This window comes from Ochotona curzoniae, unplaced genomic scaffold (assembly GCF_017591425.1).
Source record: "Ochotona curzoniae isolate NIBS_2020 unplaced genomic scaffold, NIBS_Ocur_1.0 contig_4501, whole genome shotgun sequence".
Classification (NCBI taxonomy): domain Eukaryota; kingdom Metazoa; phylum Chordata; class Mammalia; order Lagomorpha; family Ochotonidae; genus Ochotona; species Ochotona curzoniae.
Window position 1 is genome coordinate 1,811,702 of NW_024466307.1, and position 20,563 is coordinate 1,832,264.

Here is a 20,563-nt window from a genome sequence, read left to right on the forward strand (position 1 = left end):
ATCATCATATTTGCCTTTTCAATATTATACCTTTAAAATTTCAGTGGAGTTTTTCAAACCATTATCTAGCTATTCCTAATTAACAATTTTGTATCAGAAAGTAATAAGATATTACATATTTATTTTTAAAGAACTGCCAGTGGAATTGATTTATAATATACTATTTCTTTTACATTTCTGAATAAAACCTTTGGTCTTGTGGTGGCCTCAAGTTGAGTCTGCAGATCCTGGAGTTATTTGAAACATGTCAGCAGCAGCTCAGCGACTTAAAGAAGAAGGAGCTGTGTCGGACGCAGCTGCAGCGAGAGATCCAGCTGCTGTTCCCGCGTAGGTCTCCCTCGCTTATGATGCCCTCTTGTGCATGCGTTCTTACTTAAATGTTAAGTAGTATCTTATAATTTTCTTCTGTTTCTCTAGAAAGCAGACTGTTTTTGGTTGGATCCTCTTTAAACGGTTTTGGTACTCGGACCAGTGACGGTGATTTGTGTCTGGTTGTTAAAGAAGAGCCAGTAAGTGCTGGAGCACTTGTTGCAAGTGTGTCCTTGTGTTACACCACGTAAGACTGTGCAGGGGGATGATTTGCTCTATTTGTACTGCTTCTCTAGATTTCTGCTTAGCATAACTCCAAGAAACCCAGAAAATGCTTCCTTTCTGTTTAAGGCATGTACACAATAAGCTTAGCAGATTCTAGCATTGACTTAGTTCTCCAAGCTGTTGAAGTGAAGTGGTCTTGTTGTGTATTTTAAAGAGCTCTGCCCTTTGAGCTTTTTGGGCCGGCTGTGTTGTTAGGTTGCAGCAAAGAAGGGTGTGTGGTACTGTTTTTCTCAGCTGTTCCTCTCAGTCCTCAGTGATTTTATTTTTCATATTGCTTTTCTTCCCTTGAAAATGCTAAGATTTGAATTTTTATTTTGGAAAAATAAAGTTTCCACTGGAATTTGAGGTAAGATTGTCGTGAGTATATTTATTGTAAGTATAAATACTTTTATACTGATATACAATTTATATATACTCACATACAATAAGATTGTTATTAAGTATATTTTTCTTAGACATTTTCTGTTTTTGAATCTCTTTTCCTTAACAGCTAGATCATGTTATTTAGTACTCTGGTGTGTGTGCCTTTCTGTCCGAGTGAGATGGCTGGAACAGCCCTGAGAAGATGCGGAGGTCTCTGTAGTGCTGTAGATTAAGTGACGTTTTGTATGATTTTAATAGTTGTGTAAAAGTACAAATAAACTATTGCTAGGCTTTGAAATCATAAAAAGGAAAAGTTAAAACAAAGCCCAGTACACTCAAATTATAACCATGGTGGAGCCTTTCTGTGTTGTAGGAATTCTGGGCAGGCATGTGGCGCCGTGGCTGTTGCTGCTGTCCGTGACCATGCTGTCTCGTGTCCTCACTGCTCCACTTCCAGTCCAGCTCCCTGCTGGTGCACCTGGGCCCTGCACCCGTGGGGGGAACCTGCATCGGGTTCTGGTGTGTGCAGATGCTTCAGGTGGTGCCCTGCCCACAGACCAGTGCCTGCCCTGATAGTGAAGCTTGAAGTAAAACTGTCGAAAAGGCCACACTCAGGCAGGCCCTCTAATCCTCCAGTCTTACTCACACGTCTGAATCATAATGTCATACACTGAAACCCAGACCCTGCAGGTATAAAATCCATCCTTTAAGTCACAGTCTAGTTAGGGAAATAAAACATGCCTTACAAGTTAAAATTCCCTTCCTTTTGTTGGAGAGGAATATTTTTGAATTTATTTCTTAAAGGGAGAAAATGAGAATTGTGAATGTTTCTGAATTTCTTGAAAAATTCTGCCTTAAGCTTCACACCAGGAATTGGTTTAGAATGTGGATATGAAAAAGCAGTGTTAAAGGTTGCTTTTTCCGTAATGTGGTTTAGTGTATATTGAAAAATAACTCCCAAGAGAATCTTGCTTTGTATGTTTTCTTTTTTGTTAAGATCCTTAAGAAAATGAGATGCTGAGCTTGGCAAGCTGATGAGGGAGCAGAGTTTCTAACCTCTCAGTGTGTTTTTCAGGTAAACCAGAAGACCGAAGCACGGCATATCCTCACCTTAGTCCATAAGCACTTCTGTACCAGACTCTGTAAGTCTCACCTGCTTCACATTGACGTCATTTGACCTAATTGCTTATTTAAAGTGCCGGTCACATTCTTTTTAAAACTTATTCTCTAATGAAGATAGATTGAATATGGATAGTTTTATTCCCACAAATGAATTCTTTTTAGCTTTGGATTAAAAGACATAACCAGTTTTTGCTCTGTTGAAATTATTTGTAGAATATCAAGTTAATGCAAGAGGAGGATTAAAGATAAATAATCTTTAGTTCTATTTATTGCAAAATTATGGGCTGTTGGTGGGCAGCTTAAGCCTGAATGAATGGTTCTATCACAGTGTCTATGAAAAGCCCAAGGAGTGATGCAGATTAAGACTTGTAGGTGTTGGATGGGAGATTTTATCTACAATTTGCAATGATATGTATTGTTTACTGAAAAAAATAAGATCGCCGAACAGTGTTACTCCTGCAAAAAGCAAAATTGTTCACTTAGATTACTTTATTGTAAGAATTTGAGTAAGAGGACTCTAAATAGACTTACACTCTGCAGTTAAGCCATCTCAGTGTATTTTGAACCTGCATAGAGTATTGAAGAAAGTTGGGAGTCACACTGGCTATGCTATTGGAAGGACATTTGTCTGTTTATTTTTAGCAAGCATTCGATATATATAAAATTTTGACCTGGAATATACACTGAGAAGTTACTGCGCTTGAACAGCTTTTGTCCTTTTGTCTGCTGTAGGGTGGAAATAATGATTATTTCATTGGATTTTTAGTAATTGGTGTCATTGGACTTCTTGCATGTGAAATGGAGTAATTTACATCCTCAGTGGGTTTCTGATAGCCATTATTAGATTTAAAAATATTTAAAATGGGAAGACCTAGGGATCACCTAATTCAAATTAAGATTTCCCTTCTTCCCAACTTACTGTTTTTCTAAAGACTGTGTGTGTATGTGTGTTTGAATGTCAGGGTAACAGAATGAGAGGGAGATTCTCTCTGCTATTTTGCTCCTTAGATGGCTGCAGTGGCCAAAGCCAGAGCCTGGAACTCATCATCTGAGCTCCCATGCGGGTAGCAGGGTACTCTAGCATTTGGCCTGTCTTTGGCAGGGGTTGGGCTGGGGGCAGAGCAGCTGGGCTCTCCCTGGCCGTCTGCTGAAGGGTGGCGGCACTGCAGGCAGCCCTGGGTACTCCCCTTCTATTATGGGCACTGGAAACTTTGATTACCTAGTCTTGCTTTATTTTGGAGATTGATACATTTATGATTGTGGTGTCAAAAAGTAACAAAAATCCTAGTTTTCTGCTTTAAAAAGTATTTTTTTGTTATCAAAAGTTAGGCAGTTACTTGTTTGGGGAAGCTTTGCAGAGTTTTGAATGCTGCATTTCTGGGGCTGGAGCTGTGGCATAGCAGGTAACCATATGGGTGCCCAGTTAAGACTTGGCTGTTACACTCCCTTCCTAATGTCCCTGGGAAAGTGTGAAGGATGCCCCAAGTGTTGGGCCCGCTCCCTGGTGGGAGACCTAGAAAGAGCTCTTTCCTGCCATTGGACCAGCGCAGCTCTGGCTGTTGCAGTCGTTTGGGAAATGAACCAGCAGATGGGAGCTCTCTTTCTGCCTCTCTCTCTCTCTCTGTAGCTCTGCTTTTGAAATACATAAAATCTTTAAAAAAACAAAGACACTTTTTTGTATTTTCCTAATTTCTACAATGAACATGTATTTGAAGTCAGAATAAACATTTTTTTTTCTTACAGGTAATACTTAAATGTGTCTCTGTCCTGTGTTGAACGTGTCTGTGTTTAGGTTTCTGAGCATGTTTTCTGTGGCTGCTGGGTTTTTCTGTGTGTCATCCAGAATTCAGCTGTTACCATGCTCCTAGCAATGTTCTGATGACCTTCATAGATACCTCCCTATCAGACCCTAGAAAGAACCTTAAGATGAAGGCCTGTGAGTGGTATTACTGGACCTTCCAATCGTAGAAGGATTTGAAATGTGACTTTTTTGCTTTATTGTGCAAAGACATTTTTAAACTGTTTTAGCTTAGTAAAATTCAGTTTTCCACACTGTGTATTGGAACACTGAGCTTGAGAAGTGTTTGCAGACATTCACTTCGCCTTTATCCTTCAGCTGGCTACATCGAGAGACCTCAGCTGATCCGTGCAAAAGTGCCCATCGTCAAGTTCAGGGATAAAGTCAGGTGAGTAGTGACTGAACTCCCTTCCTTCCCTTCCTTCCCTTCCTTCCCTTCCTTCCCTTCCTTCCTCCCTCCCTCCCTCCCTTCCACCCTTTTCCCCTTCTTCCCTCCATCCCTTCCTCCCTTCCACCCTTTATTCCTTCGCAGAGTTAAGAGAAGAAAGGGTGAGAAGAGAAGACACAGGGTGAGAGAAAGAGAAGAGAGGGTGAGAGATCTTATGGCCAAGGCTGAGCCATACTGAAGCCAGGAACTTCTGGATCTCCCAAATGGGTGCAGGAGCCCAAGCACTTGAACCATGCTATTTTCCCAGGTGCACTAGCAGGGAGCTAAATCAGAAGTGGAGCAGCCGGGGCTTTAACCAGCACCATATAGTATGCTGGTGTCATAGGTGGAGGCCTAACTGGCTTTGCTACAATGCTGGTTCCATGCAGTCTGTTTTTTTTCGGTTGCTAGAGATTGTTTTTTTGGGTATTCATCTGAAACAGATAATTAAGAGATATATATTACATCTCAGTAACTTAACTTTGCCAGGTTTTACAGGTCACTTGAATTGATCTTTGCAATAGCATTTTTAGGGGCTGGTATTGTGGCTTAACAGGTAATAATGCTGCCTGTGCCGCCAGCATTCCATATGGGAGCCCGTTCTAGTCCTTGCTGCTCCACTTGGGGTCCAGCTCCCTTGTGCTGGCCAGGAGAAGCAGCTGAAGATGACTCCCAGAAGTCCCTGGCTTCTGACCTCAGCCTGGCACGGACTTGGCCTTTGTGACCATCTTGGGAGTGGACCGACAGAGCATAGACCAGAGACTCTCTGTGTTTCTTCCTCTCTCTTTTGAATAAATCATTTGAAAATTCTATTTTAAAAATAGTTTCAGTAACTTTCCTCATGCTTAACTAAGTTATTCCACATGACATTTTGAGTATTTGAGGCTATCGAATTTAGTGAATATATACACATTTATATTTTGGGCTCTTGAGTGATTTCTTTTTTGAGCTTGTAATACATTCTCAAGAATAAATCTTAACATTTGATATGTATACAACATTTATTGTAAGTAGAGTTATGATTCAAACAAAGGCTATTTTTCTTTTTCATACACCTAACGTAGCCCTTTTCCTAGTAAGAGGGAGAGCGCACATCTGTGCCGTCACTGCAGGAGTGGGGGCTGGGCGGCAGGTGGGAGGGCAGAGCACACCCGTGACATGAAGCCCGCGCCTTGAGCTGGCGCCGCCACTTCCAGGGTCTGCGCTAGCAAGGATGGGAGTCAGGAGCCAGAAGCAGGTGTTGAACCGTGTGCCCGAGTGGGTCATGAGCACATGAACTGCTAGGCCAGGTGCTCACCCCTTAGGTTTCATTTTAATGAAAGATCATATGATACCTGAAACAATGGAGATTTAAAACCACTCCACAAAGCATGCTTACTTTATGTCCAGATTGATATTTTTCTATATAACCTAGCAACCTGTGTTCTGAGCTCCTTAAAAGTAATAGAATCATATATATAATAACCACATTTAATTGGAAAGGCAGGTTTACAAAGAGAACAGACAGACTTTCCGATCTGTTTGTTTGCTCCCTAAATAGCTTCAGTGGCCAGAACTGAGCTGATTCAATGCCCGGAGTTTCTTCTAGATCTGCCATGTGGGTGCAGGGTCCCAAGGACTTGGGCCACCCTCCGCCTCTTTCCCAGGCCTCAAATAGGGAGCTGGCTGGGAAGTGGAGCAGCCAGGACACAAACGAAAACCCATATGTGCTGTCGGTGTTTTCAGGTGGAGGGTTAACCAGTTGAATCATCATAGCGTTTCCTGCCCATTTTTTCAGTTGCCTAACAAGCGTAGTCCTGGCCAGGGCTGGGCACGGCCTCTTGTTTGCCTTTGGCTTCAGCTTTCCTGTTGCAAGCAGATGCCCTCCTCAGAGTGTAGTTAGTCCTGAGGTACTGGCAGGCACTCCCTGATGTGCCCTGTGGAGAGGATGGCTGCTAGATGAGCTTCACTCAGACTTTGGTTGTAGTGTTAATGAATCAGCTGCACATCCACTGAATCGGATGCCTTTAAACAGAAGCACAACACAAGGCAGTGTTCCGTGGTGACAGACGCGTGAGCGCTGTGTGCCCCAGGGACAGTAGCTAAGCTTCACTTTACTCAGTTTGCAGATTGACTGACTGTATTATCTGTGCTTTGGACAAACAGTGTGTGGCTCAAGCCGTTCCTTCTACTCATCTAGGCGTGTTTCTCGTATTGTGGTCAATTAGATGTTGTAGTTTCCTGACACCCAAAGGTACAACGGAAGATAAAATAGACTGAAAATTAAAATATTACCCAGTTATAATTGTGGTTAATTTTACAAGCAAGTGGTAATAGATAGATCGATTCTTTCTGTATTTAAGATTTTTATGCAAAAACTGTTCAGTATTTTTTATAGGCATCTTTTCATATTCTTTGTAAAAGCCATAAAACACAGAGATGCACAAACCCTTCCACTTCTCTAAAACTCAAAGATAATAGATGTTAACATTTTGGTTTAAATTTTCCAGTGTGTTCTATGCATATAAATGTACAAGGTTTTTAAAAAATAAAATTGGGATCTTTTTGTTTAACCATATATTAGGAGTCCTTGATTATGTCAGTAAGTGCTTTTTTTGTGTCATCGAATGAATAAATTATCTTAATCAGTTCCTGCACTTGAACATGCATTTTTAGTTTTTAATTACTATAAATAAACAGTTCATGATGAAAACTCATTCCCTATTTTGGATTATTTTCTTGTATTTCCAAAACTAGTATTTTAAGTACTACTTTGAATGTTTTTAAAGGTTAAAAATCACATTTTGGAGGGAAAATATGAATTACAGACTGTGTGTGTGTGTAAGGATTTATTTTATTTATTTGAAAAGCAGATTTAGAGATATCTCTTCCATCTGTTCATTCCACAAGTGGTTGCCAGCTCCCAAGGCCTAAATCAGGAACTTCATCTTTGTTTCTTGTCTGGTGTAGTTCCCTAAGGAATTGGACTTTTGGGGTTGACATGGTAGTATAATTTACCAGCCTTTTTAGAAGGAATATAGTGTATAGATAGGTTTTTTTAAAAGCCTATATTTTATTTGGCTCCATTCCTATTGTTTTAGCATATATAATGTTGTCTATAGTTCCAAATTACTTGGGAATATGTAACTTTGTGGGACAACTTGTCCAGAAAGAGGTGTTTTTGGTTACATAATCTGTTTATGTGGAAAAGACCACATGATTGTCAAAAAATCTTTTGAGAAAATTAGAGCCTGCCTGGTCACCACGTCACGTAGTGGCCTCAGAGGTGCAGAGCGCGGATCTGGGGCCTGGTGCTGGTGCTGTGCTGCACTGCTGGGTCGATGGCCTTGGTGTGGTTACTAGGGAGCAGAGCTTGTTTGCACTTCAGCTAAAGCTTGTCCTCTCTTTTTTCTGTTTTCTTTTAATAGTTGTGTGGAGTTTGACTTGAATGTAAACAATATTGCTGGAATAAGAAACACATTCCTTCTCAGAACTTATGCCTACCGTAAGTTTTTCATTTATTTCTAAATAAATATCAGCTTCTGTTTTTCCTTCATTCTTTATTTTTTAAAAGATGTTTGTAGTAAATAGGATTTTTTTGGTTGCATTTAAGGTTAATATATCTTATTATTTGTATAGTGTGTTACTGCATTAAAATCTTTCGCTACCACAGTTAGAGGTAAAATCAAGGTTCTTAGTAAATGGTAGTTTTTTAAAGGTAGCCTCTGTGACTTTCAGAAATAAGAAGCACTTATAGCATATAGTGCTTTGTACACAGAGCGGCATTGATCTTTTATTGGTATGAAATTGGAAAATAACATTTTAAAGAAACTGTGATTATCATCTTACCATTTTTAAGTTTTAATTTTACTTGCAGTTGAGAACCGAGTCCGTCCGTTAGTACTGGTGATTAAGAAGTGGGCCAGTCACCATGATATAAATGACGCTAGCCGCGGTACTTTAAACAGCTACAGTCTTGTATTGATGGTTTTGCACTATTTACAGAGTAAGTAGGATTCTGGTTTTCCCACACTTTATAAGTGAAACACTATTAAACTGTCTCATTGTGTCTTCTCTGCTAACTCTTTACATCCTTTTTAAGGTCCATGAAACTATTCCTATGTTGTTTTGAATGGTTTCATTCTGTTTTATTTTTGACAGTTTTTCTGTATCTACTTTTGTGTCCCAGAATTATTCTTTAGTGGACCAATTACCTTGATACAGATGAGATTCAGATGCCAAGGGAATAAGCCCACAAGACATCCAGCATGGTTTGTATTTTTCACTTGAGAAAGGAATGAAATGATTTTCTTGTTGAAAGAAGTTTCATTACCATGAGTTACCCCTGTGGTTAGATTTTATCCTTTACAAAAAAATTAAGAATTTTTTAGTTTACTTATTTTCATTTTATTTGAAAGGCTGGTAAGAGACAGAGATCTTCCATATTCATTGTAGTCCCTTCAAATGTATAGTTTATTTTTTTTTAATTTTTTTTGTATTGAAATAAGGTTTTTATTTCATTTTCCATGAACTTTTGGAATTACTATTTTGAACTTTTGACTATTATTCATTTGTGTATTACATGGGAACACAATGAAAATCATCAGGGTTGGGGAGCACAGTGATAGACTTGCCCTTTAAAAAGATGCCAAGCATCTTGCTGACCGTTCAGATGTTACAATGTGTGTTACTAGGCATTCTGAGTTTTACAATTGAAATCTAAAATATACCATTGTTGATCTTTTGTTTTAGTGAACTCTGTTCTCTTATGAATTCGAATTTCTTATAAAATATGTATGTAAAATGTGAACTATTTGACGTTATGTATTGACAAACATACTAGCTCCCAGTGTCTGTAGTTTTCATACTAATGGCAGTGCTTACAAGGAGAGGCTTAGCCTGTTGAGCTTCTGTACTGGCTCCTTTAATGTTTTAGTATTTTTCCAGCCTTGAATGGGGGAAGGAAACAGATCCTCTCTATGGAAAAAGCATTTCTTAGAATAAATTTCAGTAGTTAGGAATTGAGATTGTGCTATTCACTAAACGCCTGCAGTAGATTGGCTGGGCCTAGAACTGAGTCTGCACCTCCCAGTGTTTGAGCCATCCCTGCTCCTGCCAGGCCCACAGTCGTAGGAAGCTTCTTGGGAGCCGGGGCCGTCACGTGCTGCCTTCCAGGATGCATAAGCAAAGTAGACAGGGCCTGCACCAGCATTCCAGTAGGGAATGCCAATGTGCAAGTGTCGGTTTAACCTACTATGCCACAGTTCTAGTTCCAAGAAATTCATATTTTAAGTAAACTAATTTTCTATAACTTTCCAATTCTATTTATGAAAATTATTATAAAGCCATTAAAAAGTGTTAGGAACTTAGAATGAAAATGTTGGATGGTTCATAAAGTTCATGAAAAGTAGAGTTAAAAGAAGGCTTTGGTGTAAAAAAAATTCTGAAAGCTATGCACAACTCTTTTGCAATGTTTACTTTGCTTTAACTTTTGGAAGCCTCTGCTATAATTTCTTAACTTGCTAAGCATTGCTCTGGTAAGTGATGAGTGACTGCTTTGCCCTGATCATTTTAGCTGTTGTAGCACAGTGTAACAGACTTTTACAGACTTGGGCATGAAATATGGTACAGGATGAGAATTTAAACAGTCATCCTACTATATTCTGTGCAGTAGAAACTCTCTTGCATAAATTGTATAAATAGTTGAGGTTATGTATTATATATGCATGCATACATGCAATGGATATACACACATGGATGTGCACATATCATACATGTATGTATAGATGCATATATATAATACATGTGTGTTGAATACATAAAATGTGTGCTTTATAATATATATTATGTTACAAAGGTCATTTTTTACTGAATAATGAACTGTTTTGTTGCTGTTATATAATTTTCAATCTTAAATACAAAGCTTATCATATGACTGTTGTCTTTAATACTAGAGAAATCTTGAAAATGTGTTAATTTGAATACCATATGAAAACCATAGTATCTTATATTGTGAATATGTCACACTGCCTTTGTGTGATTTATTACATAATTATGATAATGAAATCACTGGTAATGCATTTAAGAAGATTGGATTTGTTGAAAGATTGGGAATCAAGACAAAGTTGATAGCTAACAAGAAGATAATGAATCCTTTATACACAGTGTTTCGGTTTGTCACATGTCTTGGTTTAGAGACATTCTAAATGCTGAGGAATTGTTTTATGATGTGTCAAGGAATCTGAACATAACTTTTCAGCTTTGTTTGATTCACTGGATCTTTTCCTGGAATTCTGAATTTGGTGGTGGTAGTGGGCCTATTGTGATTGAATTGTCTTGTCATACAGCCTCACTGAACTCTACTCGTCAAATTGTGGGTTTTTAAATAGTTATATCCCAATTAGTAGTGTCTTGCATATCTGAAGAACCTGTCTTGCTTGTCCTGTTTGTGTTTTTGATGTTGGACCAAATGACTTGTGTCTGTTATTCTGAACCATGTGAGAGAACTTTGTTTCCAGCAGACTGTTTGCAGTTCATTAACACAGCCATAAACTGAGTTTGCATTTTAATGGGTCATAGTTAATCTCAGGAAATATATGGAAACTGTTGAATTATAGCACAAATCCTATCTGGGATATAGCTGGCAAGTTATTCATTGTAAATGAATCATGTGAATTACAGAAGCTTTGAATTTTTTCTTTTTATAGCCTTACCTGAACCCATCCTTCCATCCCTCCAAAAAATTTACCCAGTAAGTGTTTCTTATACATTATTATATATTGTAGTCAAGTGTATGTGGATTTATTATATTCAATATTCGTATGAACATAAGGCTAAGTACATAACGCTTTTTGTGCAGGCCTGTAGAACATTTCAGTGGCTTGTAAAGCATTTCAATGTTCCATACACTTTGTTGGAGAACTAGCACTTAATTGGGATGCTGGTGGGTCCTCTGGTTGGTTGGTGCTAGAGGTGAAATCCTGTGCATGGTGCTGATGGTTGGGGCACAGTATACTCAATTGGTTGTGGTCTGTTTGGCCTTATTTCAATTTTCTTCATGTTACTTTAAAATATAGATTTGTAGTGTTTAGTTAGTTAGCCCAGTATATTCATATTTTGAGAAGGAGGGGACTAAATAGAGAAGTTGAGTAAATGAGTAATGTTTTTATCTTTCATTCATTCTTGTCAAGCCATACACCATAAAAGGTACCATTGGTATACTCTTCTTGTATGTATAGTATTGAGGATCCTGCTAAGATTATTTGGAGATGTTCAAGGAAGAATTGTGCCTGCCAGAAAAACATTCAATGTTACTTTGAGTTTAGAGAAGCCTCAGTAACATGATGAACATATTTGGAACCCATATAAATTCTTCTGTTTCTTTCCCAGTTTTCAAATGTTCTCACTCCAGAATTCTGTCTCCTTGTCACACAGTCCCGCCTTTGGTGTTTTCCTTCATAATCATCTGTGTTCTGCTGGTTTTCTTGGAAAGTAATATTAAAGTTCTTCACTGGAATATTTGGCCAGCCTTTCTTTGTGTCTGTTTCATACATTTATTTATAGGCTGATCTGTTTTCTAAACTTGGGAAATGATTGCATGACAAAGGAAAAGATATTCAGCTTGAAGGATCAGTTTTTTTAATGATGTGATTTTTTATTTGGGAGAGTTGTATCTACTATTTCATCCCCTGGCTGGCCACAAGGACCACAGTCTGCTTCCTTTCCCAGGCCATTGACAGGGGAGGGAAGTGGCACATCTGGGACCAGTCAGCACCCCTAAGGGATGCAGCAGCTTGACGTTGTTGTTTTGCTATAATGCTGGCCCTGGATGATCAGCTTTTATCAAATCACACAGAATAGTCAATATAGTTGACGTGATGGATCGTAAATGTAAATGAGTCTCTGATCACTGCAGACGTCAGCTGGAATGCACACTGGCAAAATACTCACCAACAGTCTCCTGCTGGGATGGGGATGTCTCAGGCTCTGGTTCATCTACCAGAAAACGTTATGGCAAAATCCTTTTGAAATCTCTTGCTTTCCTTCTTGTAAAAACTAATTTTGTGCTGCTGTGAAGAACTATTACAACGAGGTTGAAGTATAGTTGGGAATTCGTCTTTATATTCTACTTAGATATTATGGAAAATGAAGCATCAGAAAGCACAGGACTGGCGACAACCTGAACTCTTCCAAAGGTTTGTTTTCTTACTTGAAAGGCACAGAGTGTGCTCTTCCATCCGTTAATTTACCCAAAATCGTATAACAGCTGTGGCTTGGCCAGGCTCTAGCCAGGAACTGGAAACTCCATCTGGGTCTTCTTCCTGGGTGGCAGGGAGTCACATAACTTAGAGCATAATGTGCTGCATACCCAGGTTCAGGAAACTGGGACTCCCAGTGGTGCAGGATGTGGGCATCCAGTAGGGCTTAACGTACTGTCACAGTACCCACCCGCCCTGCAGTCAGTGTGAGTGTCCCCTCATGCTCATTCACTGGCTGGTACCGAAAGGTCAGGCATAATTATAGTGTGTTTAAAAAGTAACTTTTGGTGTAGGGAGAGCTACATTTTTCAGCATGCAAAGAGGAATAAGCCTAGAAGGCTGTTGTATTGGCAAACACTTCTTTGAAAATCCCTCGTAGAATCTGTGCTGGGTGAGGTCCTCTTGAGCTGAGCTTCCGGGGAAAGGCAGACTAGGTTGTGCTTGGAGCAGGGTCTTATGTACTAGTAAGTTCTAGTAAGAGCCTCACTGCCCGTGTCTGTGTCCATCTTCCTGTTCACTGAGCTCTCCTGCATGACGTCCTCTGCCATGTCTGGTCCTGTCCGTTAGGTGTTGACAGTCCTGCGTCTGCAGCTGCCCCAGGAAGGGTGTGGAGGGCTAGCTCAGTCCCCAGGCTTCCTCAGGGACGGCAGGCCTGGGGTGGCTTCTCTGTGCCTGTTACGCTATTGCTTTCTGATTGTTCCTGCACACACACATTTCGAGAAAGCAGATGCAATGCAATTTGAGCAAAAAAGGTTTTGCTACTTTATAGAGAACTACACGTTTCTTTTAAATGATGAACTTTCTCACATAGCTAAGTCTGCTCGTCCACTCCCTGTGTGACTGCCATAGCTGAGCCTGGGCCAGGAGGAAGCCAGGCACTGGGGACTCCACCCTTGTCTCCCACCCTGAAGCGGGGGCCCAGGTCTTCAGGCTTGTCATTTTCTGCTTTATCAGGCACACAAACAGTGAGCTGGGTCAGAAGTAGAGCAGCGAAAACTTGAACTGCTGATCCACTATGGAATGCTGGAGTTGCACTGCACCCCAGTGCCAACCCCAACACCTCAGTTTTCAAAGTTAGTTCTTCTGTTTTGTATCTTGGTGCTCTAGGAAGCCATTTGATTCAGCATAATAGAGAGATAAGAAAATAATTTTTTTAAGCTTAAGAAATGAGGAATCAACTTATCTGTGCAGCTACATGTTAAAAGTACCTTACATTTTACACAAACACATACACATACAAGGGTGTGCATATAAAAACTTCATGTTTTAAAATCCTTTGGAACATAGAGAAGGAATTTATGTCTGCAACAGGCTATACAGAATACCTTTGAGAAGACAGAAAATTTAAGTGAAGATTAATTTTTAAATGACTGAAAAACATTAAAGTTTACATTACTTAAATTTGAACAACCGTAAGGAAATTAATCTTGAAACAGTAAGTTGAAAGTTTCATGAAGTAATCGTATAATATAAATGTTATAATATAAATGTTACATTTATATTATACATGTGGTGTATAAATGTTCAGATACTAATTACATGCAGTGTCCTAAGCAATTGATAGGCTGCCTTTGCTGTTAGACTTTAACTGTTGTTATAACCCTGTGAAGACTGTTACTTTTCTTATAGATGATTAAGTTACACTTGCAGCTTGATAGAGTTCAGATTAGACGTTTTGAATCTAGTTTATTTCTAGAATTTATGTGCTTCTTGTTTGTTTTATTTGTTTGAAAGAGTTACAGAAAGAGGGAGAGATGGAGAGAGATCTTTGATTTGCCTGTTCTCTCTCCAGATGGCCAGCTGCAGTAGCTGGGGCTGGAAGGGACCCTGCTGAAGCAGGAGCCAGGGGCTCTGTCAAGTCTGCCACTTGAGTAGCAGGGGCCCAAACGCTTAGGCCGTCTTCCGCTGCTTTTCCCAGAACATTAGCAGGGAGCTGGATCCGAAATGGAGCCTGTTTGGGATGCTGCATCCCAGGCGGTGGCCTGACCTGCTAGGTCACAACAGTGGTCCCCAGAGATTATGTGTTTAAGCACATCATTGGAGTATCTGTGCTTTGTAGTGAGTGTTAATGTTGATTTTAGAACTGGAACAATTTCCCTAATATGAAATATAATTTAAGAAATTTAATGATCAGTCTTTCACATACATCACTAGGCTGATGGCTGTTGGCAATTTGACGACAGCTTGACAGGAATTTGAGCTTATCATGTCAGTCCTCCTTTTGTTTGCGACCTTGCTCAGCATTTATTTTCTGGAAATAGAAAAAGTAGACCATCATCTTTCATTTAAGCACATCTTTTTTTAAAGATTTATTTAGTTAGTTAGCTAGTTATTTATTTTTATCGCAAAGTCAGATATACAAAGAGGAGGAGAGACAGAGAGGAAACTCTTCCATCTGATACTTCACTCTCTAAGTGGCCACAATGGCTGGAGCTGCGCTGATCCGAAGCCGGGAGCCAGGAACTTCCTCTGGGTCTCCCACGTGGGTGCAGGGTCCCAAGGCTTTGGGCCGTCCTCCACTGCTTTCCCAGGCCACAAGCAGGGAGCTGGATAAGAAGTGGAGCTGTCGGGATTAGAACTGGTACCCATATGGGATCCCGGCACTTTCAAGGGAGGACTTTAGCCACTAGGCCACAGCGCCGGGCCCTAAGTACATCTTTTTAAAGAACAATTGCCAAGTACAAGTTTAGCCAATCTGGCTTATTCCCGTAAAGTATGTATTTGTCCAAATTTCAAACTTTGAAAGTGAAGTCAGTTATTATGGTGCAGCCTCAGGAATATGGTGAAATTTGTTAAAAGATGTTTTTGCTGTTATTAAACAAAAGCAGATTTTTCAGTTTTTCAAGGAATTATAATTAAATTTTTCTTAACTTGGCATTACTGTAAGAGAAATAGAAAATTATGTATCCTCGCAAATGTCATACAGATATCTAGAAAATGTTTTCATAGATTAGGTCATTACCTGTTTGTTTATGAGAAGCTCAAAATAAGGCATTAGTGTACAACAGTAGGGACTGAATCAATGGACAGAAGTTCTTGCTCTCTCTGATTTTTTTCAATAAAAAAATAATAAATCTTAAAAAAAAAAGGAACTGGATCTGACACAATAGCCTAGTGGCTAAGGTCCTCTTCTTGTACACAGTAGGATTCCAGATGGGCACTGGTTCATATTCCGGCTGCTCCACTTCCATCCAGCTCCCTGCCTGTGGCCTGGGAAAGCAGTTGAGGACGGCCCAAAGCCTTGGAAATGTGGGAGCTGCACCCACATGGGAGACCTAGAAGAAGCTCCAAGCTCCTGGCTTCAGATTGGCTCAGCTCTGACTGTTGTGGCCACTTGGAGAGACACAAGCGCACAGAAGAGCTTTCTCTCAGTCTCTCCTTCTTTCTGTAAATCTGCCTTTCCAATAAAAATAATAAATAAATCTTAATCTTAGCTTGTTGTACCACAGCACTGGCCAAAGAATGTTATTCTAAGTCCAGTGTCAGACATGAGAAGATGGTGTCGGGCAGTGCCTCTGTTCTTCCTTCTGCCTTACTTTCTGTTACAGAGGCAGGCGCCTTCCCTTCTCTCCCCACCATCTCCTTTACTAGGCAGCGTTTGTCTTAGCTCTTGCAGCCTTCACACTTAGGAAGAGAGCCCCAAATTCGGGACTGCCAGCTTCGTGAATTAGGGCTGGAGTAGAAATTTTCTTCTGAGAAAAAGGCAACTTCCTGGAAGCTAGTTTTACTGGTGGAATTCTAGTTAATGGCACAAAAGAGCAAATGTTTTTATTTTTTTCTTAAAGTGGCATTATTATGGAGGTGGGAGAAAGAGAGATCCTCTGTTCGCCGGCTCACTCCTCAGATAACCTCAGTGGCCAGAGATGGGCCAATTCGAAGCCAGGAGTCTTCAGTTGTCTTCTGCAGGTGCAGGAGCTCGAGGAGCTAAATCATCCTGTGCTGCTTTCCCAGGCCACTGGTGGGGGATTGGGTCAGAAGTGGAGCATCTGGGGCCCAAGCAGGTGTGCATGGGGGTGCTGAAGCCAGTGAGGCTTAGCCTGCCGTGACTCTGGCCCTGCTCTTGTGTTTTTATTGATTTGTGTCAGGACTGGGATTAAATGATACACCTCTCTGTTGCTGTCTGCTGGTTAAATAGGAAGCCAGAATTGTTTAATTTGGCCTTGGGCTTATTCAGATGGTATTTGTTGAATTAGTATCTGTAAACCCAAAGTTGATTTGTTAAATAGTTGATGAGTTTGGCTTGAGTCGTCATTTCTGCCCTAACCAGTTGCTTGTAGTTTTGAAAATGTATTGCTAGTCTCATGGCAGAAGAGAAGTGCAGCGCATTCTTGACGGCACTGTGCAGTTTCCTTACATTGCTTCTGAGTGTGGGTTTATGTTGAGAGTCTGTGTCGTTCAGTTAGTGTTGTTCAGAATCAGAACTTCTGCTAATAATGGAAAGTGCAGATATGAAAAATGAGAAGCCTGCCACAGGCAGAGGTGGCATGTTTTCTGATCAGAGCCTTGCTCGGGCTTGCATCGCCAGCGCCTGAGGTCGGTGCTGCGTGACCTGCCTGCCACTGTGTCAACTGTCCTTCCTTTCCCTGCCTCATTTTGTCAGTTGATGCTGAAAACCTCCCCGAGACACAAGTCTAGAAATGTGATTAGCCTAGTGAAAGTCTCACAGTTGCTGGACTCTCCTGCTGGAGCTCCGTCTGTGTCTCTGGGAGGAGCTGCTGTGGCAGTTGGTGCTGTGCTCGGTGCAGCTCTTAGGTAGCTAGGGAGAGATTGGCCAGCGCTCCTGCAGGCCACTGGGGTCTTGGTGTGTGTGAGTTCTTACTGGTGTGTTAGGGAATCTTTTGACACCAGGGCATCTGTTTGGTTAGCTTAGTGATACAGTAAGATCAGCATGTTTTTCAGATACATTCTAGGGTACTACTAATGCTGGTGAAATCTCAGGTCCTCAAAATGCCAGTATGAACAAGTTACCACGTCTTCAAGAGCCTAGATGACAAGTGTCTTAATGTGAGTTGTGAATGACTGTGCCTGCATTCTCTTTAACAGGAATCTTTTAGTCCTGCCATCCAGCTCCACCTTGTACATCAAGCCCCATGTAATGTTCCTCCTTACCTCTCAAAAAATGAATCAAATCTTGGAGACCTCTTACTGGGCTTTCTTAAATATTATGCTACAGAATTTGAGTAAGTAGAACTTGGGATTTATTTGTTTTTATAGAAGTAAATGCTGCACACTGTGCCAGTTACAATGCTATAAACTCGCCCAGAAAGAATGCTTTATAAAACTGTAATAGTGCAGTGCTAGAAACTAAATTAATTTCCAGTTGTAGCTAATAATGATGATAAGGTACTGAACTTCAGTGAGCTCACTGGGTGTTTGGCTGCCCCAAGCCACAGAAAGACCTGTGTGGCCCTGTGTGTGGATCCTGCATGGGAGCTGAGCTTTGGAGCAGCTGTTTTGTAGGAATTGCAAAGACAAACTTGGGGAAAAAAAACTAATGCTTACTATTTGAATAAACGTGCTAATGTGATGTACAAATCAAGGAATATATTCCCTGCTTTTTTCTTTGAGAGTGATATGTACAGGAAGCGGAGTGTATCATCAGGCTGGCCAGAATTGTAAGTTCTCTTGGGAGTTCTGAATTAGAAATAGGGGTGGAGTTAAGGGTTGTTTACAGCTTTGCTGAAAAGTTTGGAAAAGTTTGGGATGCTGGCGCTTGCAGGTGGGGGATTAGCCTGTTGAGCCACCACGCCAGCTGTCTGGGTTACTTTTGATCAGAACAAAATTGAAAATCATAATTTTGCTGCTGTATGAATAAATTCACAGGTGCAAATTTTTGCTTACATATTTTTATTTTTATTTCTGTTTTTCTTGTGTATTTTTAAAAATACCATTTATTTACATAAGGGGAACAGATTTCATGTTTCCTATGTACAATTTTTAAACGTGTTTTTATTTGAAAGGCAGATTTTTACAGAGAGGGTAGACAGGTCTTGCATCCACTGATTCACTCCCCAAATGGCTACAGTGGCTGATGATCTGAGCCAGTCCAAAGCCAGAGGAGCCTCCTCTAAACTCCCCACACAGGGACAGGGGCCCGAGCATAGGAGCCATCCTTTGCCATATTCAACAGGAAAGTGGGGCACCAGGGACAGGAACTGGCTCACATGTGGGATGCCAGCGCTGCGGCTGAGCCTGCCATGACACTGTGCCACTCCATTTTTGTGTGTTTAATGTAGAAGAGGAATTCTATTTCCAAAAAGCCATGATGGTTTTCCTAGGCTGAGTATTGTCAATTTCTGAGGCCGAAGCGCCACGTCTTCCTGCGCCCGCTGACCTGGAGGAGAAGGCTTGTATGCTGGAAAAAGGGGACACCAGCTGTTCTTCAGACTTTTTTGTGTATAAAAACTCCTGGTACATAAAATTTTCAAATTTTTTGCACCAATAGAAGGTTATATATTTTCCATTTTGGGAGAATATAAACGAAGTAAGTATTATAAAGTGAGTTGTTAAAAGGTAGATGTCATGAAGAAAAGAGTTGGGGAAAGTCTGTGTGTGTCAGAGTTAGCCTTACCATTGATAGAATAAAAATAATGAGAGAAATTGTGGAAACGTGTGACATAACGAATGTCTTTCCTCTTGTAGCTGGAACAGTCAGATGATTTCAGTTCGTGAAGCCAAAGCCATTCCGAGGCCTGACGGCATTGAGTGGAGAAACAAGTACATCTGTGTGGAAGGTAGAGCCTCCCTCCGGGCAGCCCCCAGCAGCCCCGGGTGTGGGTTGTGCCTTTCGGTGTTACATTAAGTGAAGAATCATCTCAAATTCTTTGGTTGTAAGAAACAGGCATGAGTTCAGGGAGTTGATATCCCTAATCGGAAGAGGTCCCACTTGTGACCCAGCATTCTGAGTCTCCCACGTGGAGAAGCTGGGTTTCTGCATTTCTCATACTTGTCATTGATTGAAACCTAAACTGGTGGTTTACAGGTGGAAGGGATGATCATCTTTACGGGATGATTTATATTCAGAAAATATAATTTTATATTCTGTGAAAAATACTAGCTTCATACAGACAATACTTGGGTTTTAAAAATTAAATGAACTGAACTTTTCTCTAACTTAGCAGATTTTTGAGACATTTTCTACCTTCTGAAATCAGTGGGTATTGACTTTGAGAGGCACAGTTGTTCTTGTCAAAGGAAGGGTTGAGAATCAGCTTTGAAAGAAAACATTAGTTTTAGCCTGTTGGATTATGTGCAACATCTTAAGAGTTTGTGGCTATGAAGTGCAATGGTTTGGTATCTTGTTTGCTAATCCTGTAGTGCGTGTATATTTTAGTTGATATATTTTAAATATTAACAGGGTTATAGATTGCTGTATATGATACCATCAGGAACAGGGACTGGCAGTGTGGCACAGCAGGTTGAGTCCCCGCACTTGCAGCACCGGACCAGAACGTGTGTTCCAGGTCTAGCCAGCTTCCTGCTGGTGCTCCTGAAAAGGCCTTGGAAACTGGCCCAAGTACTTGCAAGTTCTCTCGCTGACTTCCTGTTCCCTTTCCAATTAAAAAAAAAAAAAGGAAAAAAATGCACTGTTGTGATAACAAAATTTTTTAAAAAAATAGCCATTTTAGACAATGAACACTAAAGGGGATTTTTCTTAATCTGTGTTCATTTTTAATGTGCTTCTGGCATTATTCCAGTCATTCTGTCACTGTTGCCTTCAGACAGACCCACACAGCCACCCACCCTGACGCGTCTCTTCACTGTCACCTCTGATTCCCGTGTCCCCTTGTTTCTTTGGTTTTCATCTTGCGAGTGCACAGTGAGCAGGAGTGTGTGTGGACATGGAGCCACGCCACGTGACACCACTCGCTGTGTTTACTTGTGGTGTTCCCTACTTCCTGTCGTCCTGTTCACCTCCAAACCAGGCACTGCCCCTGCAACTCCTCGCACTGTCCTTCCTGTTCTCTCCTATTGACGCTCTGCTTGGAGGGGTGACTTCTCCTGCCGTTTAAATGAAAATTA

The 20,563-nt window shown here is 40.7% G+C and overlaps 1 protein-coding gene across 4 annotated transcripts in view; it reads left to right on the forward strand.

The window, feature by feature from the left end:
- Positions 1-20,563, forward strand: part of TENT2 (terminal nucleotidyltransferase 2) — a 38,297-nt gene that overhangs the window by 14,381 nt on the left and 3,353 nt on the right. For 3 of the 4 annotated variants that reach the window (XM_040985967.1, XM_040985966.1, XM_040985968.1), the window contains 9 exons: positions 213-327; positions 418-509; positions 2,033-2,099; positions 4,196-4,265; positions 7,712-7,788; positions 8,161-8,289; positions 10,991-11,034; positions 17,585-17,721; positions 19,184-19,275. In XM_040985967.1, the coding sequence (XP_040841901.1) occupies positions 213-327; positions 418-509; positions 2,033-2,099; positions 4,196-4,265; positions 7,712-7,788; positions 8,161-8,289; positions 10,991-11,034; positions 17,585-17,721; positions 19,184-19,275 (823 nt within the window). Of the gene's footprint in view, positions 1-212; positions 328-417; positions 510-2,032; positions 2,100-4,195; positions 4,266-7,711; positions 7,789-8,160; positions 8,290-10,990; positions 11,035-12,416; positions 14,298-17,584; positions 17,722-19,183; positions 19,276-20,563 lie in introns of those variants that run through there. The other variant, XM_040985969.1, reaches the window with a different exon arrangement.